This window comes from Haliotis asinina, chromosome 16, assembly GCF_037392515.1.
Source record: "Haliotis asinina isolate JCU_RB_2024 chromosome 16, JCU_Hal_asi_v2, whole genome shotgun sequence".
NCBI lineage: Eukaryota > Metazoa > Mollusca > Gastropoda > Lepetellida > Haliotidae > Haliotis > Haliotis asinina.
Window position 1 is genome coordinate 31,422,644 of NC_090295.1, and position 24,857 is coordinate 31,447,500.

Consider the following 24,857-nt stretch of genomic DNA (forward strand, 5'->3'; position numbering starts at 1 on the left):
ATGCATATTTGGCACCATCAGCAGTTGAGGGTCAAATAACATAAGCTGTACAAGTCAATACTGAAGTGAAGGTTAAGTAAAAATACCAAAATAATATATGTCAAAAATAATATAGCAGAAACAGGGCACACCTTTGGTGAACAGCAGCATGTCAGCCCATAGAACAACGCACTGACATTTAAGGTATCATGTAATGAAAATGTGTATAGACAGTGAATCATGAAGGCATTATTATCAGAACACGTTTAAAGCCATCAATACACAAGCGAAAAGTACACTAGTACACTACAGTTCAGCTATCATGTCATGTCAGACTAACAATAGTCATGTAAAACAAAATCTTAAGTATGTAACCATCTAAATGGATGTAAGGGAGACTCTTCAAAGCATCACCAGAAAAACCTGCTTTCATAATTACAAATTAAAAAAAAAAGAAAAAAGAAATATGTTTGCATTATGATTTGTATTCTCACCTGAATTGTTGTTTTTTTAAAAAGGCAGAACTGTTTTGTTTTTTTAACAGAAATTCAAAAACATGAATAAGGGAAGAAATGCACAGACTAAATCTATCCATTCGTAGAGAACAACAATTCAGTATAACATTACTTCACTGAACACATGTGCAAGGATGTGTCAAGGGAAATGTTATCTCGAGGTGAGAATGATTTATTGAATAACATATTGCAGATGATGATAATCTGGGTTATGATAATTGTGATAAACAGAAGAAAAAAGAAGAGAAAATCACTAATAGTCAACAGCCTTCAACTTAAACCTATAAGCACGCTGCACAAGCGGACACTGTTTCAACAACACACTCAACAATGCATATGATGAAACAACAAAACAAAACGGCATGGATACAATATGATACATGTCACAATGCATAGGTCACAATAAATCACATCATTTCACATTGGAAATGACATGTATCATGATACATAGAGCACAACAGGATATGTATCAGGATGCAAGACACACAAAATCATGTGAAAACGAAACACGGATTACCATTTATTTTGCACCATTTGACTTACAGAATATTGGATGAGGATAGTCATTAAACAAATAACATTGCAGCAAGCATTTCGCTTCGTAGGAGTAAATCGCATAACTGCATGACGCACACAGCACTGGTATACTGTTTCACCCTATGAAATTTTAGTTAAACCATGTAGTCAGAACAAAAATATTGAGTGAATGAACTTAGTTTTCTGCCACACTCAGCAATATTCCAGGCATATGGGGGCGGTCCGTAAATGATCGAGTCTGGACCAGACAATCCAATGATCAACATCATCAGCATCCATTGAGAACCACTGAAATGTGTCAACCAAGTCAGTGATCTTGTTAGTTGCCTCTCACGACAAGCATAGTCACCTTTTGAGGCAAGCATGGGTTGCTGGAAACCACTTCTATCCCAGAACAAAAACATTACCAAATGAATATTCAACAGGGTCTTGTCCCATGCTAAGTAAGGAATCATGTAAGGCATCAATTTCCTGATTGATTTTACCTGATGATACCAAACATAGAAGTCATCACAAACCATTAGATTTAGATACATCAGATTTGCATCAATAATGCAGATGAATGATGGCGGTCTGTAAACAACCAAGTCTGGACCAGACAATCCATTAATCGGCATCATAAGCACAAAGTGAGCGAGTAAGTGAGCGAGTGAGTTGAGCTTTACACCACTTTAAGCAGCAGTATGACAGGGATATCAGAATTGGGCCTCACTTAGCACTTAGCAATATTCCAGCTTTATGGCGACGGTCTGTAAATAATCGAGTCTGGACCAGACAATCCAGTGATCAACAACATGAGCATCGATCTGTGCAATGGGGAACCGATGACATGTGTCAACCAAGTCAGCTAGTCTGACCACCCGATCCCGTTAGTCGCCTCTTACAACAAGCATAGTCACCTTTTATGGCAAGCATGGGTTGCTGAAGGCCTATTCTGCCCCGGGACCTTCACGGATCGACTTGTCTTTAATGTTTTAGGAGGTCGTAAACAAACCTAGTACTAAGATGGCGTCAACGATTATGGTGATTAAAACACGCTAACTAATAAGGCCTGAGAAATTTTGAGACAGGTCGAACGTGCTTGACACTCCAGATGATTTTGACATGACAGATATAGATTTCGAGAGATAGATTTCCCAGGCATGTTGTTTTCTAATTGTACAGAACATTAGTGTCCCACCATTTTTGACACAACACAAAATCATGATTCACAGCATTACTTGATGTACAGTATGATTTCAAACGTGAAAATTGGACAATTATTATGACTATTTAATTTGAAAAAAATTTGAAACATGGTAACGGTCACTGATGTAAATTTTTCAGGATATTACCAATGAAAAATCTGAAACGCTGCTGATGAACCTAGAATCGGCTGGGATGTTTTCGAAAATATAGTCACATGAACACCTAAGTGCACTTTCCGCCATATTGGATAGTGTTTACAAAATCTCATTTCGCAAAGGCCGGTATTGAGACGCCTATCACATCACTAATATTCCATAGTCAACAAATGCATCACTGAATTGCCCATACATGTCAATATGACATTACATCTGGTCTTTACCACCAATACTAATAGTCTAGATAAAATGAAATGTAACATATTGGGTGTGAAAACAAAAGTTGCCCTAATTTGAAATGTAAACAAACAAAAATTCCGATTTTACAGTGTGAAGCACTTAATAAAAAAATTCTGACATCCAACCAGCTATTCATTGTTTTGAATGGCTCAATACCTTTATGTATGGAAAGAGTATCATAGCAAGAAAGAGGAAATTAAAATTAGATATAATGCAAAGATTTGACACTTCATAAGTAATTGTCAAAATTTCCATGCAGCGTGATGCCATAACAGAACCAAAATCACACAGAACAACATTAATTATCAGCATTTCTGGCCTCTTCTCATACTTACAATGAAAACGATGAAAACATACAACAAAACACACATAGTCAGAGTCACTCTGATTACTTACATATCATATTTATGTTCAAACGAACCCTGTATTAAGGGAAGAGTCCTCGCAAAACCTATGTACCCTTGTCAGCAAAGCCGCGATTTTGTAAGAAATCAGCTATCAGTTGTGATGTCATACATCAACATTGTTGTACATATTAGGCCATTTCCTTGAGGTGAAGGTCGGATGAACAAGAGTAAACAAAAACATTTTTGATTACAATTTCAATACTACATATATTTTGCGTATGGCTGACATTTTTTCATGAAACCAATTTCAGTATCTACCTTTAGCCTTGTTCGATATCACATCATACCTGGATATAGGGTATACGCTTTCATTCTTTGAAAGGTTCTGATTGATTGAATAAAAGTTACGAAAGAAGTTGACACATTTAGAGTCGCGAACCACATTTTAACCTTTACACAAGTGTTAGTAGATCAAACGTAGTCAAAACAGAAACATGTACTTTAGTTCCTCTGACGTACAATATTCAATGCATTGGGACTAATGCTGCAATTACATATGAATAGGTTAATGGACGGCGATTAATTCTGACAAACTGATAATATTATACATTTATCTTGTAATTTAGTGTAGGAATCCAATTATTATGATAAGATAGTCTGTACTTTCATTTAAAAACGTGACATTTGTATTGTTATTGAAACTGTGTTTCTGTTTTGAAATACTTTGGGAATAATACGATACTCAGGTGCCTGTATGGTCTCGTTGTATGAATTGTTATGCGACAAAGTACCTCTTAAACGATGTATCACATGGATTTAGGACCCTGTGGTACATGATACGACGTGTTTGTGAAATGGTCATAAAGGAGGTCGGAAGAGGGTCATAAACAAGGTCATATGGGCCACGACCTCCTAAATTTAGGAAGCTTTTATGAAAACGCAGCCCAGGTCTCTGACATCACAAGCTAACACTTTCACTACTTGGCTACATAACCACATCCAGCCTCGTAATAACTCACATTTCCACATCTTTACATCATCAGATGCAATATGGAATTGAATTTGTAAATCAACCAGATGCATTTTAACACAGGACACAGAGTATGCATGTGTTACATAAGTGGTGATTGTGTGCAATAAGTTGAAATTAAGTACCTAAGTCCATTTTTCCTAACTGTTAGATCCCAAGTTCTTAAGAGACTGAATCTGTCGCAGTACAACACCACTGACAGCTGCAGACACTGACTAGCAGACATACATCTAGTTTTCAGATAAACCATGAAATGGTACAAAAAAATCATGACACAATACAAACACAATATGCTTGTACAATGAGAGTAATGTCAAAGGCAAGACAACAATCTGAGACACACCTTTATCAATCTAAGCAACCCTGATATCAATTTAACAGCCTAAGACACGATGGTATCACTCTAAGACACAGTTATATAAATCTAAGACACTACGGTGTCAGTCTGAGATACATTGATAATCTGTCACTCAATCGAAGATAGTTATATCTAACAGGCAATCATATAAATCTGAGACATTATCGCAATGTAAGACACAATATGACATTCACTTAGAACACAATGACATCATAAACACAATGTCATAAAAGACACAACAGTATTCAGCGTGAATGATGAAGCAGTATTATGCAACAATAAAGCACCTTTCTACAAACATCAATATCTAATTCACAGTGAAACTATTAAGTAAGTAGTCTTACAAAAAAATAACTAAATTAGACAATACAAGAAATATTTACCAAATTACTAACAACAAAAAATAAACCATTTTCATTCTCATTAATGCTGTTTTCCCTTTCATTAATATTCAGTAGCATTTTCCGTAAAACTGTTTTTGTAACGTTTCCTCTCTGCTTTCCTGTAGTGATGGTAACACATTGAAATATGTACATTCATCAATGTAATAAAAAACACGGAGGGGAAACTCGTATCATCACATCCAAACTCAACAAAAACATCTGATAGGTACTTCCCCTTTGACTATGGAGGTTTTAGTCAAGCATATTTGACTAGTTCTATAGAAAACAGTCTCAGTAGCAGGTACCTAAGAGCAGATAACTCTAATCACCATCTCATCTAACTGGCCAATAGAGCACTGTTATCATAACTGAAGCATTTTTTCAAAAGTTCTTAGGGTGGCATTTAAGAAATACAACACACAAAAATCCAGTCTATGAGGACATTTCACCTGAATAAAATTTATCACAATCTAAGTAAAATGAATCTTAAAGCTATACAATGTAATTAATACATCATTTTGAACATACATCTCCAACAATAAGTAATCTTCTGAAAACAGACCAATATGATTGCAGCATTTGAAACTGAGTAAATAGAGCCATGTCATATTGGGGAGGTTTAAAATAAACATTTTGGTGCCTTTGGATCCTCCCTATTTCCAGCAGTGAATAAAGATATGAGTTGTATCTACCTGGCAACTAATATTACTCCTTCAATGTCTATTGCACAAAACAGTATAAGCACACATCGTAAAGTGTTTTTTTTGTATGTTGCAACTCAAACAATGTCAACAAAAAGTAAGGAATCATCCAGTATGTCTTACAACTATTGAACACTTCTCGGGCTACTACTGGCATCAAGTTACATATTCAACACACTGCATATGAGTATTCAGCATGAACTGGTCAACTTGTTCTAAAGTCTCATTAGTCATGAGACATTCCTGATACATCTGACGGGATGTAATCAACCAAGTTGAGATCTCATGACAGAGCCATGATCCTGAGATACTAAGCCATAAGCTCCAGTCCTGAGAAATGTCTATGGCGCATCATATCCATGCTCTCTCTAACTGACAGAATATAGTTAAGTACACTTGAGGAAGAGGTGAAGACACTTACAGTGATTAATTTTAGTTTACAAAATTTTCAGCATACAAGAGCTCTGTGAAACGGGGTGCAGGTACTGATACTTAGCGGGACACCTTGCTGACAATCCCTGAAGGGGTAACTTAAGACTTTAAAGGCCAGTTGTAAGTCTAGTCCTATATTTTCTAAACTCACATAGCACTAATTTAGTCATGAGTGCCATACATTAACTTCAACTTACGATTACATCTTAGTGCTAAGAGAGCTTAAAAAATCTAGACCCTGAAATGGGAGGCAAAAGAACATATACAGCCACGTTTGATGCTGGATAAAAACGAAAAGTACTGGTTTACTTTTATGCTGCTTTTATTCCAGCAATATCACGACAGAGGGAGATAAGATATAGGCTTCACACAATGTACCCATGTGGTCAATCGAACGCAGGTATTCAGTGTGACAAAGGAATGCTTTAACCTCTAGGCTATCCTACCGCCCCCTATTTGAAAGAATTATAGTTTGGAGATCAAACATATTCAAGTCAGTTTTCTCGCACATCAAATTTTCATGTGTATACTTTCTTTTGCCTTGCAGTTTCATAACTCAAAACTTCATGAAGGTGAATTTTCCCACTTCATTACATTAAATCAAAACACTGCCTAGGTTTAAAAGCTTCAAAACTATCTGCAATATTGACACAGGATATATTTAAAAGACCATGGAGGAAACCATCCTTAAGGTAACATACTGATGAGAATCTACTGGCCAAGGTCCAAAGTACTTTCAGAAATATCAACTGAATGATAGGTTACCAAAACTAAAGTCAGCTTTACTTTGATGACTAAAGTGGTCAAAACTAGGCATGAAAATCAGTCTGTTCTTGTCTCAATGTTAAAAGTTAAAACAATCTAGGGAGGTCCCTCGATTCAAATACCATTGAAACCCTCAGTAACAAAGAGCACTAATAATCTCACACATAGATGTTGTTTTCTGTTGGCTGAGCTTTCTTCTATTATTTTCAGTGAACCCCACTTACAAGCAAGGTACAGTTCAATGTACCCTGCTGTCAATGCCAACTTAATTGGTTCTTCATGGTAGTACTTCTTTACCTTGAATAAAATAGAATCATGCATGATGCACAGTAAATACTGTTTTCCGAATGCAAATCGATGGAGGAGAGATAACTTTAAATCTGATTTTCTTGAGTTATCTGCAAAATCTAGCAATGGTTACAAAAAGATTTGCCTCGCATTCCAGTACGCATCTGACAAAATGTTCAAATGTAGTCCCTGTGAACGTAAAAACGGAATTACACTGAGGCGACTTTACTAAGACAATACCTGCGGGAAGAACAGCAAGATGCAAGAATCGACTTGTTTGATTCACTCAGTAATATTCCAGTTCCAAGTGAGTTTAGTTTGGTTTAGTTTTCCAGCTGTTAAGTAACAGTATGTAAATAATCGAGTCTGGACCAGACAATCCAGTGACCAACAACATGAGCATCGATCTGCATAATTGGGAACCCATGACATATGTCAACCAAGTCAGTGAGCCTGACCACTTGATGTCATTAGTCGCCTCTCACCATGACCAGTCAACAACTTATGAACACTATCATTTCTCATTATAGACATATGATGAGTTCTAGCTGAAAACAAAGTACAGAGTTCTACCAAGCACCAAATTCACCACCTGTCAATGAGAGGCAGGAAAATTACCCTTGATGATGGATGCCATTGTCACAGGGTCAATTACAACACAAAAAGAATTAGGAAAACGTCTGTCCTTACTCTCCAGTCATAACGAAAATGCACTGTTTTCAATACAGAAATAAAAAGGGAGGAGTGCTGATAACACTGAGATGGATAAAAGCTAATTACTGACGTTACTTTAGTCAAGATTTTTTAAAAAGTGTTTCCATACTGTCACAGCAATGATGTATGATGAAAGTCCTAAGAGATGTATCAGGTCTAAAATTTAAAATTTACATCACTTTGGTGAGCATAGATAAGATTAAAAGCACTTTGGGGTTCAATCCCAGTATTAACATTCCTGGCCCAGATAAGGGAGGTAACTCTTGGCACTCAATGACTGGATTAAATAATTCTTCCTGTTTTAGACAAAATAATTTGCAGGTCAAAACGAAACTGCTGTTAATGTAGAATTCAAGGGAGGGTCAATTTCTTGACATAGAAGAAAGTAAAAATGTATTCAAGATAAATGGTCAAAACGACGACAGAATGATTAATTACATGGATCAGTGTAGTTCACATGGATATACATATTGAAGGTTTAATCGGAAAGCATTACCTATTCTCCTATAGAATAACTATTATATAATGATGCAGTGATATACTGTGAAACATTAGCATACTTGGGTAATTTTAAGTGAAATGACAAGACAACATGTTAACCACAAGGCTACCTCACCGCCCCTGGGCTGACCAGGCAATCTCAAGGCCTTTTTATTGACTGGAGTAATAATGAAGTAACACTGTAACCGCAGCCATAGAATTTGACACCACACATTCACACCTATGATTTGTTTGGAAAGTGGAGCAGTATATTTAGGGGCAGATTCAAAAACTGGAGTCATTTTCATATGCTGCAGATTGTCTTTATGGTTATCTCCATGAGATACCAATGGTCAGATCTAGAACAATGCCATCCCTTGCAGTATCAACATCAGACGCTGACAAAAGCTACACACCTTGTTCAAACTGGAAGAAATCCAGAAACATTCACAAATCATTCATATTTAGACAGTGAAAATGGAAACAGGCAATAAACAATTTTAATAATTGTTGAGTATTTGTGGAGCCTTGCTGATAAGCAACAAGTATATGTTTGAAAAATGAAAATGATTGACTGAACTTTGAAGATTATCTGTGAAGTACAAGTGCATCTGTGACCTTTGCTCTCTCATCTCTGCAACATTTGGTTCCCAGAACTCGGTGATCTAACCACAACCGCAGTGAAACTGCTTTGTTGAGTCTTTGACGTCATCATAGCGACAACCAGCACACACAGTATGGAACCATTTGTCACAATCATCACACTGGACCTGTAACAGAGGTAAGGTAATTTTGGATGACACTTAAAACTGTATTGGATGAACATCCTGCTGTTTGAAATATAGATATGAACAGTCTGTCTTGTCAGGAATTGATAGACCATCTACCCATGGATGAGTGGGGATTGATGAACCTACTACACTTGCACTGTCTGGAACTGACAGACCACCAACCCTGATCGACAGACAAATGACTATCGTCCATTGTTTTAATGATCACCTACCCTGATGGTTAAGAACATCCTACTATTGTCCAGTCTGAGAGTACAGTCCTAGGCAGAAGCCTTAAATGCAACCTGTAATCTGTAACCTGTTATGTGGGATCAATAGACCACCTTGCCTGCACAGCCTGAGATTGATGGACCACCTACAACTATATGAGATCAATGGAGCACCTTGCCTGCACAGCCTGAGATTGATGGACCACCTACACCTATATGAGACCAACGGAACACCTTGCCTGCACAGCCTGAGATTGATGGACCACCTACACCTATATGAGATCAACGGAACACCTTGCCTGCACAGCCTGAGATTGATGGACCACCTACACCTATCAACGGAACACCTTGCCTGCACAGCCTGAGATTGATGGACCACCTACGCCTATATGAGATCAACGGAACACCTTGCCTGCACAGCCTGAGATTGATGGACCACCTACACCTATATGAGATCAACGGAACACCTTGCCTGCTCTGCCTGAGATTGATGGACCACCTACACCTATATGAGATCAACGGAACACCTTGCCTGCACAGCCTGAGATTGATGGACCACCTACACCTATCAACGGAACACCTTGCCTGCACAGCCTGAGATTGATGGACCACCTACACCTATATGAGATCAACGGAACACCTTGCCTGCACAGCCTGAGATTGATGGACCACCTACACCTATCAATGGAACACCTTGCCTGCTCTGCCTGAGATTGATAGACCACCTACACCTATATGAGATCAACAGAACACCTTGCCTGCTCTGCCTGAGATTGATGGACCACCTACACCTATATGAGATCAATGGAACACCTTGCCTGCTCTGCCTGAGATTGATGGACCACCTACACCTATCAACGGAACACCTTGCCTGCACAGCCTGAGATTGATGGACCACCTACACCTATATGAGATCAACGGAACACCTTGCCTGCACAGCCTGAGATTGATGGACCACCTACACCTATCAATGGAACACCTTGCCTGCACAGCCTGAGATTGATGGACCACCTACACCTATCAATGGAACACCTTGCCTGCTCTGCCTGAGATTGATAGACCACCTACACCTATATGAGATCAACAGAACACCTTGCCTGCACAGCCTGAGATTGATGGACCACCTACACCTATATGAGATCAATGGAACACCTTGCCTGCTCTGCCTGAGATTGATGGACCACCTACACCTATATGAGATCAATGGAACACCTTGCCTGCTCTGCCTGAGATTGATGGACCACCTACACCTATATGAGATCAATGGAGAACCTTGCCTGCTCTGCCTGAGATTGATGGACCACCTACACTTAACCTATATGAGATCAAAAGACCACTTTCCCTGCTCTGCCAAAGACTGATGGACCACCTACACCTAACCTACCTGAGATTAGAAATGGCCTGGCCTGCCCTGCCTGAGATAAATGGACTTCCTACAACTAAAATGGACCTCTTACACCTATCCCATCTGAGATCAGTTGACCACATTCCCTGCCAAAGAATAATGGACCACCTACCCATTGCACCCTGCGATCAGTTGGCTTGCTGCAGTCTGGGGCTGCACATGTCTCTTCCTCGTACCACTCCACACCTTCCTCCAGCTTCTCATCATTCTTCATCCTCATCCGTGTCCTCTTGGTGCGGGGTGCAAAACGTCTGGCTGCAAAGACAGCCAGATTTATCTGCAAGATCACGCTGAATGTGCAGCCAACTACATACTTACTGACCTTTCAAACAGCATTGCTGCAATTCTTGCTGGGATAAGTATTACAGTGAGTGAGCAAGTGAGTTTAGTTTGGTTTAGTTTTCCAGCTGTTAAGTAACAGTATGTAAATAATCGAGTCTGCACCAGACAATCCAGGGATTGACAGCATGAACACTGATATATGTAACTGGGATGTGCTAATATGTAAATCAAGTCAATGAGCCTGACAATCCCATCCTGTTAAAGAACAAATAAACTCACTTTTTGGGATTCTTTTAACCACTACATATGAAAGACCTCTGGTTAGTTTTAAGCAAAACACCATTTTCTTTCTTAAAAGATGTGTGGTTAGTTAATACCTGTTGCCAGAGCACTGTAGTGACATCATGTGAGGAAGGAAGCCTGTACGTATTAAATTGGGTGGTTGGACACCTACCTCTATTCCCAGACAGAAGCTGCTGGTTAGATTTGTTTTCATCGAGTTAATATATCAAAACTACTTACTACTAAATGACTGATAACCTTAGGGACTTGGCATGACACAATTTGTAACATAAGGATTTCATCCTTGGAAGCCATCAAGGATTTGGTCGAAGTGACATTAATATTGTAATATTATAGAATAATATATATGCAATGTCATGCAAAATCCTATTGTCTAGCAATTAAATATTTATTTTACTACCAGTAGAAAGTAGTTTAAATTTTGTAAATTGCATTTATTCTCAGTATGTCAGTTTGAGAATCAATTAGATTATGGTTTGTTTTCTCAAAGTTAAAACATCAAAACTACTTCCTACTCATAGTTAAATATCTTTTTCAATTATGACCAAATAGATTTTGCATGACACCGCTTGTAACAGAACAATTTATTACCATTATGACAAGCAATTTTGACAGAATCGTCTATGAAAACAAGTTTAATCTTGGAAAATAAGCAAAGCAGGTGACAAAATTAATCGGCAATAGATTGTGAAAACAGAGAACTTTAATTTTTCAAGACAATTGTCATGATTGCAGGTTTAGACAAAGGCAAAAACATGATAACTTACCCTTGGAAATATACATGAATACTATACAGCATCCCACATAGGTAAACCTCATATTACGTCACAGAGGCGTACCTCTCTGATTGGTTGAAATTTCATTCGTGGGAGTGTATTTAGCATTGTTGTCAAAAAGATTGAGTTAAGGTAATTATAAGTCAAAATGAGAAGTCTTAATGATAGGGTTTCATTTATAATGATTTCAATAAATGATTTATGGATTTGTACCCCCTTAGTGTATCTGTATATGTAATCTTTAATCACCTCTTATGACTAGCACAGGTTACTGAAGATCAATTCCAACCCTGATTTTCATGGGTGTCCGACGTCTAGAAACACTCTTGTATTATCAATGCCACTGTACAGTTACTGTGTAGTGTCATAGTCAAGGCAAGTGTCCAAAGTATTTGAGGAGGGTGCAGATGTCAGAGAAAACAGACCAGCCACATCATATGCATGAGTATTCACAAAACACTTGTGGTTTTGCCTACATGCTTTTGAAGGCTTCATGTACGAACAGAGATACCTTCGCTGAACACAAGAGTAACACAGGAAAGTCCTCAAAGACGACAACAGACAATAACAACAAAAGAGAGAGAGATGATGATCATTTCGACAACTGGTTGGCAACTGGTTTATAGTGATAAAATCCCAACTAAATAACCAGAAGCACAAAACCATGACAGCGTCGTTCAAATTGACCAAATTAACACCAAGTGTATGACCCTTTTTGCTATCACTGTGCAAGTCTGCAAGGGAAGTGTTTGTGGGCCTAATGGAAGTCCAAATTTCATAAGCAATGCAGTAACAATCCTCTGAAAAGCAACTAGCACATAATTCTGCATGCAGATGATGTGTGTCAATTGAACCATTCTGGGGTGGATGTAGATGCACTAGAATTTTTCCCACATCTGTCTAATTGAAGAAGAACTCCTGGTGCTAGGCATTTAAAATCGGAAACCAACCTGTTTGGTCATCAGGGTCAAATGAAAGTTAGTCAGAGTCAACTTGTCATTCTTTATTTTGTGACTAAAACATAAAGAAGCAAGACCGGAGAAACATAGTTACTAAGTTAGCGTGTAGTGCCCCAGGAAAGCCATCCACTGCCCAAGCTGACCATCCGGAGACAGAAACACATAAACCTTTAACTCTTTATGTAGCATACACTCTATGAAAAAGCCTGTTAGATCCTGATTAAGTGTCCACCAAGATGTACCTGTACACAGGAATATGCTGAGTTCTCTGATGGAAATGTGCATCGGCTATTGCTGGAAACAGAGAGAATGTCTGGAAACAGTAACACGGTTCGAACTCTTGTTAAACCACACTACAATTGTGTTGCCCAGGAGCTAATATGCCCTGCGACAAATGATGAGGAACACTGCCTTGAGCTCCAACTGTCTATCAATGTCACGGCCAAACCTCTGAGAACATCAGCTTCAGTAAGTGGGCAGCTTAATTCTGCATGAAGGCAACGACTAAATTCTAGGTAGTTCCAAAGTCGCTCAGACAAGGTGATTCCACTTCTGACATCTATGGGAAGAGTCCACTAAAAGAAAATGTAACTGAGTTAAGTGAGGCAGGAGACTTGACACGTGGATTAATATCCGCCTGTCCTTCCCTTCCCAAATGGATATTGGTCTGGACAGCACACGTGGTGTGAGGGTCTAAACCCTGTAGCACACAGGTAGTGGTTGGAGGGGGGGAAGGGGGGGGTTACTAGGCTACCCCACCGCCCCGATTCCAAATGAGTTCGTCTGCTCGCAACAAGGTGTTTGAGGGTACAAGGTCCGAAATGTCCTGGTTGTCAAGTCAATGCAGTTAATTAGTTCAGCTTGTATAAACATGAATGGTGAAAACTGTCTGCTGCTTGTATGGAAATTTCACAATACAGCAGACAGCACATGTGAAATCTGTACAGAAATCGTACACTTTAGGCCCAGTCTTAGGTTTCGTAATAGTTAAATTCTTCGAGGGTAAGATGTATCAGTCAATCAATCAACAGCTGCTGAAGTCTTGAAGATGTGGGAGGTGTTAATGGAGGCACTGTACGTAGTGGAGGCATCATGTAGTTACTGAATCAGGTATCTAGGTGCCAGAGTGAGTGAGTGAATATGGTTTTGTCAGTCACTCACAAAGATATAGGTGCATCATGCAGTACAGTCGCCATACAGACCTTGGAGTGAGTGAGGATGGTTTCATAAGCACCATTCAGGAGGTGAATCTGGTAAGAATGCTGGCAATGAGTGAGTATGGAGTTATAGGTGCCATACAATATCTGGATCGGGTAGAAACGCTGAAGTGTGTGAGGACTTTTCATAGGCGCCATACAAGCACTTGATTCGGACATATGCTGGAGTGAGCGAGTGAGTGAGTATGGTGTTAATGGTGCCATACAAGTGCTGACTCTGCATGGTAAAAACACCCAGTGACTGCTGAGCAGGCATCCAAGGCCTCAGGAGTAAGAAATCTGACAGGGAAACGGTGGAAATCCAAGATGACCTAGAGCTAGAGGACATCAGTGGTGTGGTAAGTATCAGGATGCTTGTCACAGATGACAGTGGTGCTGGATCTGCTACTTTATAGACAGAGAAAGTGCTGTTAAGATGATAGTTTAAGTAAGTGTAACGAGCACATAACTGTGTGAAGACTAGAATTAATTCCTTAACGTAAGAATAATACACGATTACATTATAATACATAAGCATGAGTCACGAACAAGCCACTACAAATACATCGCAGTTCTCAATGGGGAAGTGACCTATATTAGTGATGAAACTATTGTGGATACCACAAACACAATCACTACAAAAAAAAAGACAAAACAGAAGGGTAATACCTACGCTTTCTGAAGAACAAAGGAAAATACCCTAAAGACAGTTATTTTCAATGCCGTATATTACCGTGTATAAGCCGACCCCATAGATAACCCAACCCCCCAACTTGACCCCTAAAATCAGTGTCAAAATGGTATGTTTCGTGCATAAGCTGACCCCCCTGCATCAGACATCTCACATTTACAGTCTTAGATGTAAAACGTAATTATGGCTGCGGTCAACCCATACCATAAGACATCTCGCAGTTAGAGTATTGGATGTAAAACGTAAGAGTAATATCTAATAAAGATTACACTGGCCATTATTCTAAAAATCTGTGCTTGCTTTCCTTTTCATATCCACAATAATATGTTAAATCCAACAGAATTAGAATTATAAACTATTTTTCCCAATTTTATTGGAAAAAATTCTCGCACACGTGCTTCATCAACAGATCCATATCATCAAGTCTTTGAATGTCATTTAGAAGTGAAAATACATAAGAATGAGGATTTTTATGGATATCAACTTCTTTATGAGAGAACACAACGTTTCGGAGTTAATGCTTACTCCTTCATCAGGTGATTGAGAAAGGGATACAGAGGTGTATTTATATGTACAGGTAAAACAATAACAAAGTAACAAGTGGAATGAGTTAACGAAAGCTAGTATAAACAAGCACTGATAGGAAGCCGATAGTTAAGATAACAATGATGGAAGCCAATGGTAATGCATTACAGTTGATTGGATATGTTTACATAACACAGATACGGGGAAAGGACGATGTACATGATTGGGGATAAGGATGGAAGCCAATGATGATACATTACGCATCAACCGCGACCAAGGAGTGTACCTACCAAGTGCCTGGGACTTATTGATAAATTAATCTCATCTACCTGTGTACTTCTATCTATGTAATTCATGTATAGCCAATCTACCCGAGTACATCCTTACCTACTTGTGTTTGTACATCACCAACCCTCATGTAAACATGCTCACCCCCCCCTGTATCATCATTGGCTTCCATCCTTATCCCCAATCATGTACATCGTCCTTTCCCCGTATCTGTGTTATGTAAACATATCCAATCAACTGTAATGCATTACCATTGGCTTCCATCATTGTTATCTTAACTATCGGCTTCCTATCAGTGCTTGTTTATACTAGCTTTCGTTAACTCATTCCACTTGTTACTTTGTTATTGTTTTACCTGTACATATAAATACACCTCTGTATCCCTTTCTCAATCACCTGATGAAGGAGTAAGCATTAACTCCGAAACGTTGTGTTCTCTCATAAAGAAGTTGATATCCATAAAAATCCTCATTCTTACATATCATCAAGTTATCAAAGAGCAAAGTAACGATGTTTTGGGGAGATAATTTATCAAAGGGAGTATGCTGAAGAATACAATCAACAACAATACTCGTAAAAGTTGTCAAATGAACATTATAACTTACTACTTCCATCTGTTTTGAGCGACTGTGTGCCGTAATTCAAGTGACATCTCGGCTTTTGTAACCTCAAACGTGACGCAAAGACACAACGTTTAATGCTAAATAATGTGCATGAAGCATTTTTGTCAAAAGTCATAACCTAGCATGATACATGCACTGAAGTCCATAATGTATGTATAGGTGGTGGCGTGTTGTGTAACCCGTTCAGAATAGCATGATTTTACCAAAAGCTTTTGTCTGAATCTATAAGTTTACATGGACAGTATCCATTGCTGTTATCTGATTGACTGTCTTAGCTCACGTGTTTGATTTTGACCATTCAAGATCCTTTTAGCAAGCAAATAAGCATCATTAGTAACTAGTTTTTTTTCCAACAAGATTGCTTCTTACAAATTGGAAAATACTCTTGGCAAGGCTGATGTTCAGAGCTTTCGAAACAATACCCGCCATCAAACGAATCGCCTCACGATATTTGTATGGAGCTTCGAAAACAGATTTGCGCCTGTTGAATCCCGTTACCGAGCAGAAAGTCACTGATATTGGGGAAAAGACGACCATAGATATTATTTGAGAAATCTTTTAATAATCAATTTCCAATTACACGAAAATGAAAATATAAAAGGGAGATGGGATATTTAGTGGGATCACATTGTGGCTCCCAGCTGCGGGATATAATGACATGTTACAAATGAATGCCCCTACTACAATAATCGCCCACTTCTTGAAAGTGCTTGTGCAAACAACAAAACAATAGCAATCATCCCCACTATTAAGAGTACTTGTGTATCGCTTGCATGGCATTACAAAACAACAGGAAGCAATAACTGTATGTGAAGTGACAGGAAACAGCTGATCGGATAGGCACGTCATTTTGAAAATGGCATCCGGACAGCATTATAACTTTTTAAAAATTAATATTGTGTGTAAATAGGTAGGTATGGAACTTAATAATAACTAATAATAACTTAATAATTTGAAATAATGAAAACTGTATACTTCAATTTGTATTTCATTGATCATTTATAACCAAGTGGCTGTAATTGTCGTAAACTGCTTAGCAGGTGTACCGCTAACCTGTAAGATTGTCCTGACAGGGCACTGATGACCAGAAAAATATTTCCGTGAAATTGTGTCTCATAGACAAAACGACCCCCTTCTACAGACAGTACAGGATACAAAACAGTCGAGCTGGCAAACCATGTCTTGCAAGGCGTGCGAAAAGCAATAATCTGAGCCGACGTCACCTTCCAGTGATGTATGTGCAGATTGATGCTTACGTAAGACCAAGAAGTGATCACAGTTCTACACTTTTCAACATCAATCATCTGGTGCAGCCACATTTGGAGCCGTAAGCAATAAGTACAGGAAGTAAGTAGTGCAGGATTGGTAAAATATATTATAGATACTAATCACTATGGCAAATCTGACTGAGTATAACTGCACACTACTTTTAATGAAATTCCAGCAATATGATGGTGGGGGACACCACACATTGTACCCATGTAGGGAATTAAACATGGGTTTTGGTGTGATGGGCAAAGGCTTTAAGCCATTATGGCAATTCAGTGAGGACAAGGTAAAGAAACACAAGTGGCCTGGTTCAAATTCACATCACAGTCATATTCCTTGTATTCACAGTCATTAAAGGAACTTATACCATAAATACTGTACCTGTATCAGCAAAATATCGCATACCTTTTCTCCTCTTGTTGGGGTTGGAACCTGACTGATTGCTAGTCTTGGTGTCAGATGATTTGCCTGGAATATGAGAACATATCACATCACAGGAATATCAAACAAGTAACACACAAATGCCATGAGTATATCACAGTCAGCATGGGAGACATGTTTGCCAAACTGTCAACAATGTTCTACATGTGTACTATGACTAGGATAACATGAACATCATCAGCATCAATATATGAAGCATAACAACATTCAAGAAGCACATCCACAATTATTGTTCTGTACATTTCGAGAATGAGTGGTTTAGTTTTAAACCAAATTCAGCAATATTTCAGCAATATCAAGGCAGGGGACACCAGAAATGGGCTCTAACATTGTACCCATGTGGGAAATGGTATCTGGGTGTCCTGTTTGATGAGCGAATGCTGCTACAATTAGAGACAATATCTGACTCACATGGAATGGAAGCAGGGACTTGAGCTGGTATACTGATGTATGATCATATTAGGTTATACAGCTGGTGAATAACTGTTGTTAAAGCTGGCAGTCACAACAGTCCACTTATTATACAGCTGGTGAATAACTGTTGTTAAAGCTGGCAGTCACAACAGTCCACTTATTATACAGCTGGTGAATAACTATTGTTAAAGCTGGCAGTCACAACAGTCCACTTATTATACAGCTGGTGAATAACTGTTGTTAAAGCTGGCAGTCACAACAGTCCACTTATTATACAGCTGGCAAAGCAAACCAGTGACCGAAATTATGAAAACAATCTCAGAAGGTAAAGAAAACAAACAAAAAAACAAGTTCCTGTCAACTACCTCGATTAAGTTTGTTCAAAACTTACAAGTGACTCCAGTGACTGGACAGCACTTCCAACACACTTGACAACAAGTGTTGATCTAAATCGGGCCACTATGATTGATGGAAGAGTGAGTGAGTTTGGTTTTACGCTGCATTTGGAACTATTCCAGCAACATGACAGAAAGGGGAAAAGCCACCCCAAATGGGCCTTCAGTGTGATGAGCAAATGGTTTATACACTAGGCTACCCTATTTAACAGGCTTGTAGGACGTGAGAAACAAGATCTACAATTAGAATGAGTCGATTTGCAGTAACTCTACCCACAAAGATTCGGGTTAAAATTGATCTTCAGTAACCCATGCTTGTTGTAAATGGTGACTAACTAATGGTCAAGCTCATTAACTGGGTTGACATGTCATCGTATCCAAACTACCTATATCAAAATTCATGCTGTTTATCCCTGGACTGTCTGGCCCAGACTTGATTATTCCACCATATAGCTGGAGTATTGCTGAATGAGGTGTTACTACTAGTGAGTGAGCGAGTGAGTGAGAGTATTTTAGATGTCTTTTTGCTCATATTTATGACTGTTTTGATGTTATATGACCACTAAGCATGTTTAGGTCCTATTTTTCTTGCTAAACTAAGTCTCACACCACACTAGACAAGACGACAAAGTCAGCAATATCCCCCACAATGGCAAAATACTCTTCATGAATATGTCTTCTAACTAAGATTACAAATTTCAAATGTTTTGGTGTGTATATAGCAGAGTGGAAGGATAGTATTGTAAGGTTTTACAGTTCTGCTCCAGGAAAGAACACTACCACCAAATTCAGTCGAAGTTGTACTTGTTGCCATGGAATTGCAAAAACTATTTTATTCAGATATCAAAGAGACCTTTTGATGTGCCAAGTGTGGTGAAGAAATAGTGAATGTTAAAGTCAAACTTGTTGCTATGGCAACCAAAATAGTAAAATTCACATACTGCTGTAATCCCCACCCAAAGCACATCCATAAAATCGTGGTGAACATGTGCAAAGTTTGATAAAGCTAAAGTTTGGGAGATCTGCCCCAGACAAAAGGACATCCTCATGATCACAGCCTAAGTCATGTTTCCATGGAAAGAGCAAAATATAAAACTCATATCTGGTCAAGCTACAAAAAGGTATACATGGGGATGATGGCTGACATGTGTCCCAAGTTTGGTTAAGCTATCACTGATACTTTAAGAGATATGCTAAGCATAAAGGATGCATGGACAGAACTTGTTTCCATATCCCCACAACTTTGTTGACTGAAACAATACACCTGATAACATAGCCGATTTGTTGTGTTGAACAGAAACAATACATCACAATAATCAATAATGGAAGAAAATATGCAGTACTTTGACATTTAACAACTGCAACTAACCTTAATGTAAATGGTAGAAAATGAATTTTTTGCTGATGTCATTCATCTCAAAAACTGTTTTATATTCCTCTCATTCTTACAAATATGATAGCATTCAACCTTGATATTTGAAGAATGATTTTCATAAAAGATCATATTCCAGATTACTTGAACAATTTGAACTTAAATTAGTGACTGCAGTTTTGAACTGTTTTGACTATGTTTCTACATAATCACTGCAATGCAGCAAGTCAGTTTCATAATGGGGCAATTGTGAAGATCCAGGTTAGAATTTGTCTTCTGTAAGCCATGATTACTGTAGGTGGAAAATAATTGGATTGGGTGGCCAGGAAAATAATTTGACTGTACAAGTTATTGTATCCTAATGGCATAGATCAATGTTCTTGATTTCAAACACTGCATTGTCCGGACCATGAAGTCGATTAGGATGACTATCAGTTGTTGTTCATAAACCGCATTCGGCACTTTTCTAGCTAAACGGCTCTGGTCTCCAAATAATTAAGTCTTGACCAGACAATCCAGTGATCAACCATACAGAGACCATAAGGGGGCAATAAATGGATGGTGGGGGTGCAAGGATCGACTTCATGTAATGAAAATGATTTTGGAAGAGGCTAAAACGTACCACTGCAACCTCTCCATGTGCTGGATTGACTACAAAAAAGCATGCGACTCTGTCCCACACAAATGGATTCTGAAGTCTCCTCAGTGTATTGACTTCCCAGTCTATGTAAACTTATCCTCAGTACTTATCGTTACACTCCACTACTGAGTCTAACAAAGCCTTATGGGAGGTCGAGTCAGGTAACCTTTGAGATTGACTAATCAGAACACAGCTTACCAAGTCGCGAAAGTGCACATTCGCAGATATCTTTTGAACTTTCTATTTCGAAAAGGTTCGTACCCGAACGATTCCGAATGCTAATGAGTGTACGATCGCTTCCAGGTGATGCACACGGTGTACGTACAACCATGACAACGGTGAGTAAACAGGCGCTGAAAATGGTGATTTTGGCATATTATTCAAGGTGTCATCTTGCGGAAATGTTAGCTAATGTTTACCATGTCAACAGAAACCCCAAAGCGTATATACTGCAGGTCAAATAATTGTGTTATATGCAGATTTTTGTTTGTGGAGAGATCTGTGTCTGTGACCTGAATATTTTGAAAGTCCCTCCGATCCCTAAATAGTAGCCGTTGTCTGATTGGATAAATCTATTTAACCGTCTCGCGTTTGATTGGACTGTCATTGGTCGCTCAAAGGTTACCTGACGCGACCTTCTACTAGGTTTTGTTAGACTCAGTGGTGGAGTGTAACGAAATACACTGAGACTGTGTTTTCTTAGACTGATTGACCTCCCTGAGCAAAAGCTTGCTTTACTCAAGTCTTTAATGAGTTGCTGGTTGACTCCACTTGAGATGTACTCGCAAGGGCAGGTGCAGACTTTGGAATCTATTCCAATCAGAAGGGGAATATTTCAGGAGGACTCCTTCAGTCCTTTGCTTTTTTGTCTGTCTTTAAATCCTTTGCGATTTCTGCTCAGTAGGAAGGAGGGCTACTATCCCAAACCTCCTCAGCACAGATCCCAAACACCTCTTACTCATCTCTTCTACCTCTATATGGATGACATCAAGCTCCCTGCTAAAGAAGATGCCAATTTGAAAGAACAAGTTCTCCTTCTTGAGTCCTTTTCTAATGATACTGGCATGACAAATGTAATACTCTTCATTTGAAACGTGGGAAAGTAACTAGTGATGGATCGGTCAAGTTAGAAGAGGGGAGGATTTATTGTGCATCTTATGGAAGATCAAGCCTACACCTATCTTGTAATGCAAGTTCGAGACAAGATCCAGAATGCCCAGATTCAAGAAAAACTTTGGGCCAAGTATAAATCTCGTTTAAAGAAAATCTGGAGTTCAGAGCTAAATGCTTGAAACAAGGTCAAAGCTACCAATACATTTGCTGTGACAGTCCTCTCCTATTCCTTTGGAGTAGTTGATTGAACAAGACAAGACATCCACAGTCTTACCCACTTGACCAGAAGGATAATGTCTGATAACAGAGCACATCATCCTTTCTCCTCTCTTAATCATTTATATATGCCAATCAATTCTGGAGGTGGGGGTTAATTAATGCACAGGCTCTTCACAACAGAATTTTATTGTGTACTTTTGATGATCATCTGGTGATGCATGTGAAGACTCACGATGAAAGCAGGGAATTCCACATCTATTTTAAGCGTGCCATGGTTGTTGGACATAATCTGAAATCTGAGGTTGATTTTGTTGATGGCGATGTACTGATGGACAGTACAGCGATGAGAGAAAACCAGGTAAGTCGTTCAAAAAGTCTGCCCAGAGTCGGTCCTTCGTGGAGAAGCTTTCTGAAAAGCCATTGTGTCGTGTGTACATGCAGTGTGTGGGACAGAATAGCAATCCAACCTATTCCTTTGCTTGGATGCAGTCGGCTAGTCTCAAATGTGAAAATGAGGGCTTCCCTTTTGCTGCTCAGGACCAGTCACCTCACACACGCAATTGCCAGAATGTGATTCTTAATCAAAATGCTAACATGAAATGTTGATTGTGCAGTGAATTCACAGAAATTGTCCAACACCTTGTCAGTGGATGCCCTTCCTTGGCACAAACAGCATATCTTAAAAGACATGATGGCATGGCTCGCTGCTTTTACTATCATCTCCGCCATGCCTGTGGCTTTGACCCTGAGGTCCATCCATGGTATGACCTTGAACAAGTCCAGAGCGGGCTTGAAAGTTGTAAACTTCTATGGAATAGGCCAATTTACAGCCTCAGAAAAATTCCAACAAACAAACTTGATCTTATCCTTTTTGATAAAGCAAATGAATTTATTTATATCATTGAATTTTCTGCCCTTTTGACAGCAAAATGATTGGCAAGATCCATGAAAAGTATGATAAATATGCAGACCTCGCCTTTGAAATGTCTCGCTTGCATCCCAAGTTCACCATTGCCAGGCTCCCAATTATTCTAGGTGCCCTTGGTTTGGTACCTTCTGACAATCTGGGTAATGCAGAAGGCTGCAGTGTTGGCCAGTCTCCATATTCTCCAGAAAGTTCTTGGGGGATTCAACTGGGCAAAGTTTCCTGTCTCGGCTGCGTTCAGAAGCTCAAAAGCACTGCTAGAGTCTGACAACATATGGATGTACACAAATACTAGGAAAGTCTATTCATCAAGATAAATTCTGACCTGATTTTCAGAGGTAAGATACTTCTTTCAATCAGCAGAAGCTGCTAGGGACAAAATCTAATCTGCTTCTTTGTGCAGAGAGCAGCACTGGTTACTAAAGACCAAATCTAAAGTGGATTTTCTGCACCATGACCAGCATTCGTTGTCAGAGACAAATTCTAACCTGGAATCTCCACATGTATCTCATGCCATTACTGAACATGAAGAATGTTAACAAAACTCCCAAACAGCCATCATTTTATTTTAAACTTAGCAGTAAGATAATGTTATTTTGTTTACTTTTGCATGCTGTGCATTGTTTTGATTGATAATCAATTATGCACCCAGCAATATTCCACTAACTGTATTAAAGCATATACATATTATCAATAGGATGCGTGCTACACATGATCAAGGTCAAACAAGTAAGAAATGTCAAGGTCAGACTCAACAAGGTCAATAAAGCAGAGGTGAATTAAGTGAACATTGTACCAGTCTTATCATCTTCACTTAGTGATCTGAACAAACTGGACACTTTCCAGTGGAGCACCTTGAAACACTGCACGCCTTCATGGAACGGAAACGAAACCAAAAACAGTAAAGGAGAAAAAATAGGAAAGTCTATTCATCAAGATAAATTCTGACCTGATTTTCAGAGGTAAGATACTTCTTTCAATCAGCAGAAGCTGCTAGGGACAAAATCTAATCTGCTTCTTTGTGCAGAGAGCAGCACTGGTTACTAAAGACCAAATCTAAAGTGGATTTTCTGCACCATGACCAGCATTCGTTGTCAGAGACAAATTCTAACCTGGAATCTCCACATGTATCTCATGCCATTACTGAACATGAAGAATGTTAACAAAACTCCCAAACAGCCATCATTTTATTTTAAACTTAGCAGTAAGATAATGTTATTTTGTTTACTTTTGCATGCTGTGCATTGTTTTGATTGATAATCAATTATGCACCCAGCAATATTCCACTAACTGTATTAAAGCATATACATATTATCAATAGGATGCGTGCTACACATGATCAAGGTCAAACAAGTAAGAAATGTCAAGGTCAGACTCAACAAGGTCAATAAAGCAGAGGTGAATTAAGTGAACATTGTACCAGTCTTATCATCTTCACTTAGTGATCTGAACAAACTGGACACTTTCCAGTGGAGCACCTTGAAACACTGCACGCCTTCATGGAACGGAAACGAAACCAAAAACAGTAAAGGAGAAAAAATAGGGTCAGCTTTCTGGACATCAAGACAGGGAACTTAACCATGAGAATTAAACCCTGATCTTCCAGTTCAAGCAGACACTTTATCTGACACACATCTGACTGTCTTAACTTGTCTAAAATCATACATGTCAAGCAAACAAGTACTTAATTATACTTTAGTGTCACTGAGAGTTTTGTCATGTTGTTTTCTTTTAGGAATTCAGCATACTTCAATATACAATAATTGCAAATTTGATGTCTTTACTGACAGTCGATTCTCTTGTTCATTCACACGAACAGATGTCATTTTCTCACCCCGGAAAACAAGAGCCATCAGAAGATGACATATGCCCCCGGCCCCGACATATTTCAAAGGACAAATCATCTGAC

At 38.8% G+C, this 24,857-nt stretch overlaps 1 protein-coding gene across 1 annotated transcript in view; it reads right to left on the bottom strand.

The window, feature by feature from the left end:
- Positions 1 to 8,777: 8,777 nt before the first annotated feature.
- The window catches only part of LOC137268556 (uncharacterized), a 45,413-nt gene continuing 29,333 nt past the window's right edge, over positions 8,778 to 24,857 (bottom strand). The window contains exons 6-9 of the mRNA XM_067803125.1: positions 24,369 to 24,443; positions 17,835 to 17,897; positions 10,630 to 10,772; positions 8,778 to 8,882 (exon numbers count right to left, since the gene is read on the bottom strand). Of these exons, the coding sequence (XP_067659226.1) occupies positions 8,778 to 8,882; positions 10,630 to 10,772; positions 17,835 to 17,897; positions 24,369 to 24,443 (386 nt within the window). The remainder of the gene's footprint in view (positions 8,883 to 10,629; positions 10,773 to 17,834; positions 17,898 to 24,368; positions 24,444 to 24,857) is intronic.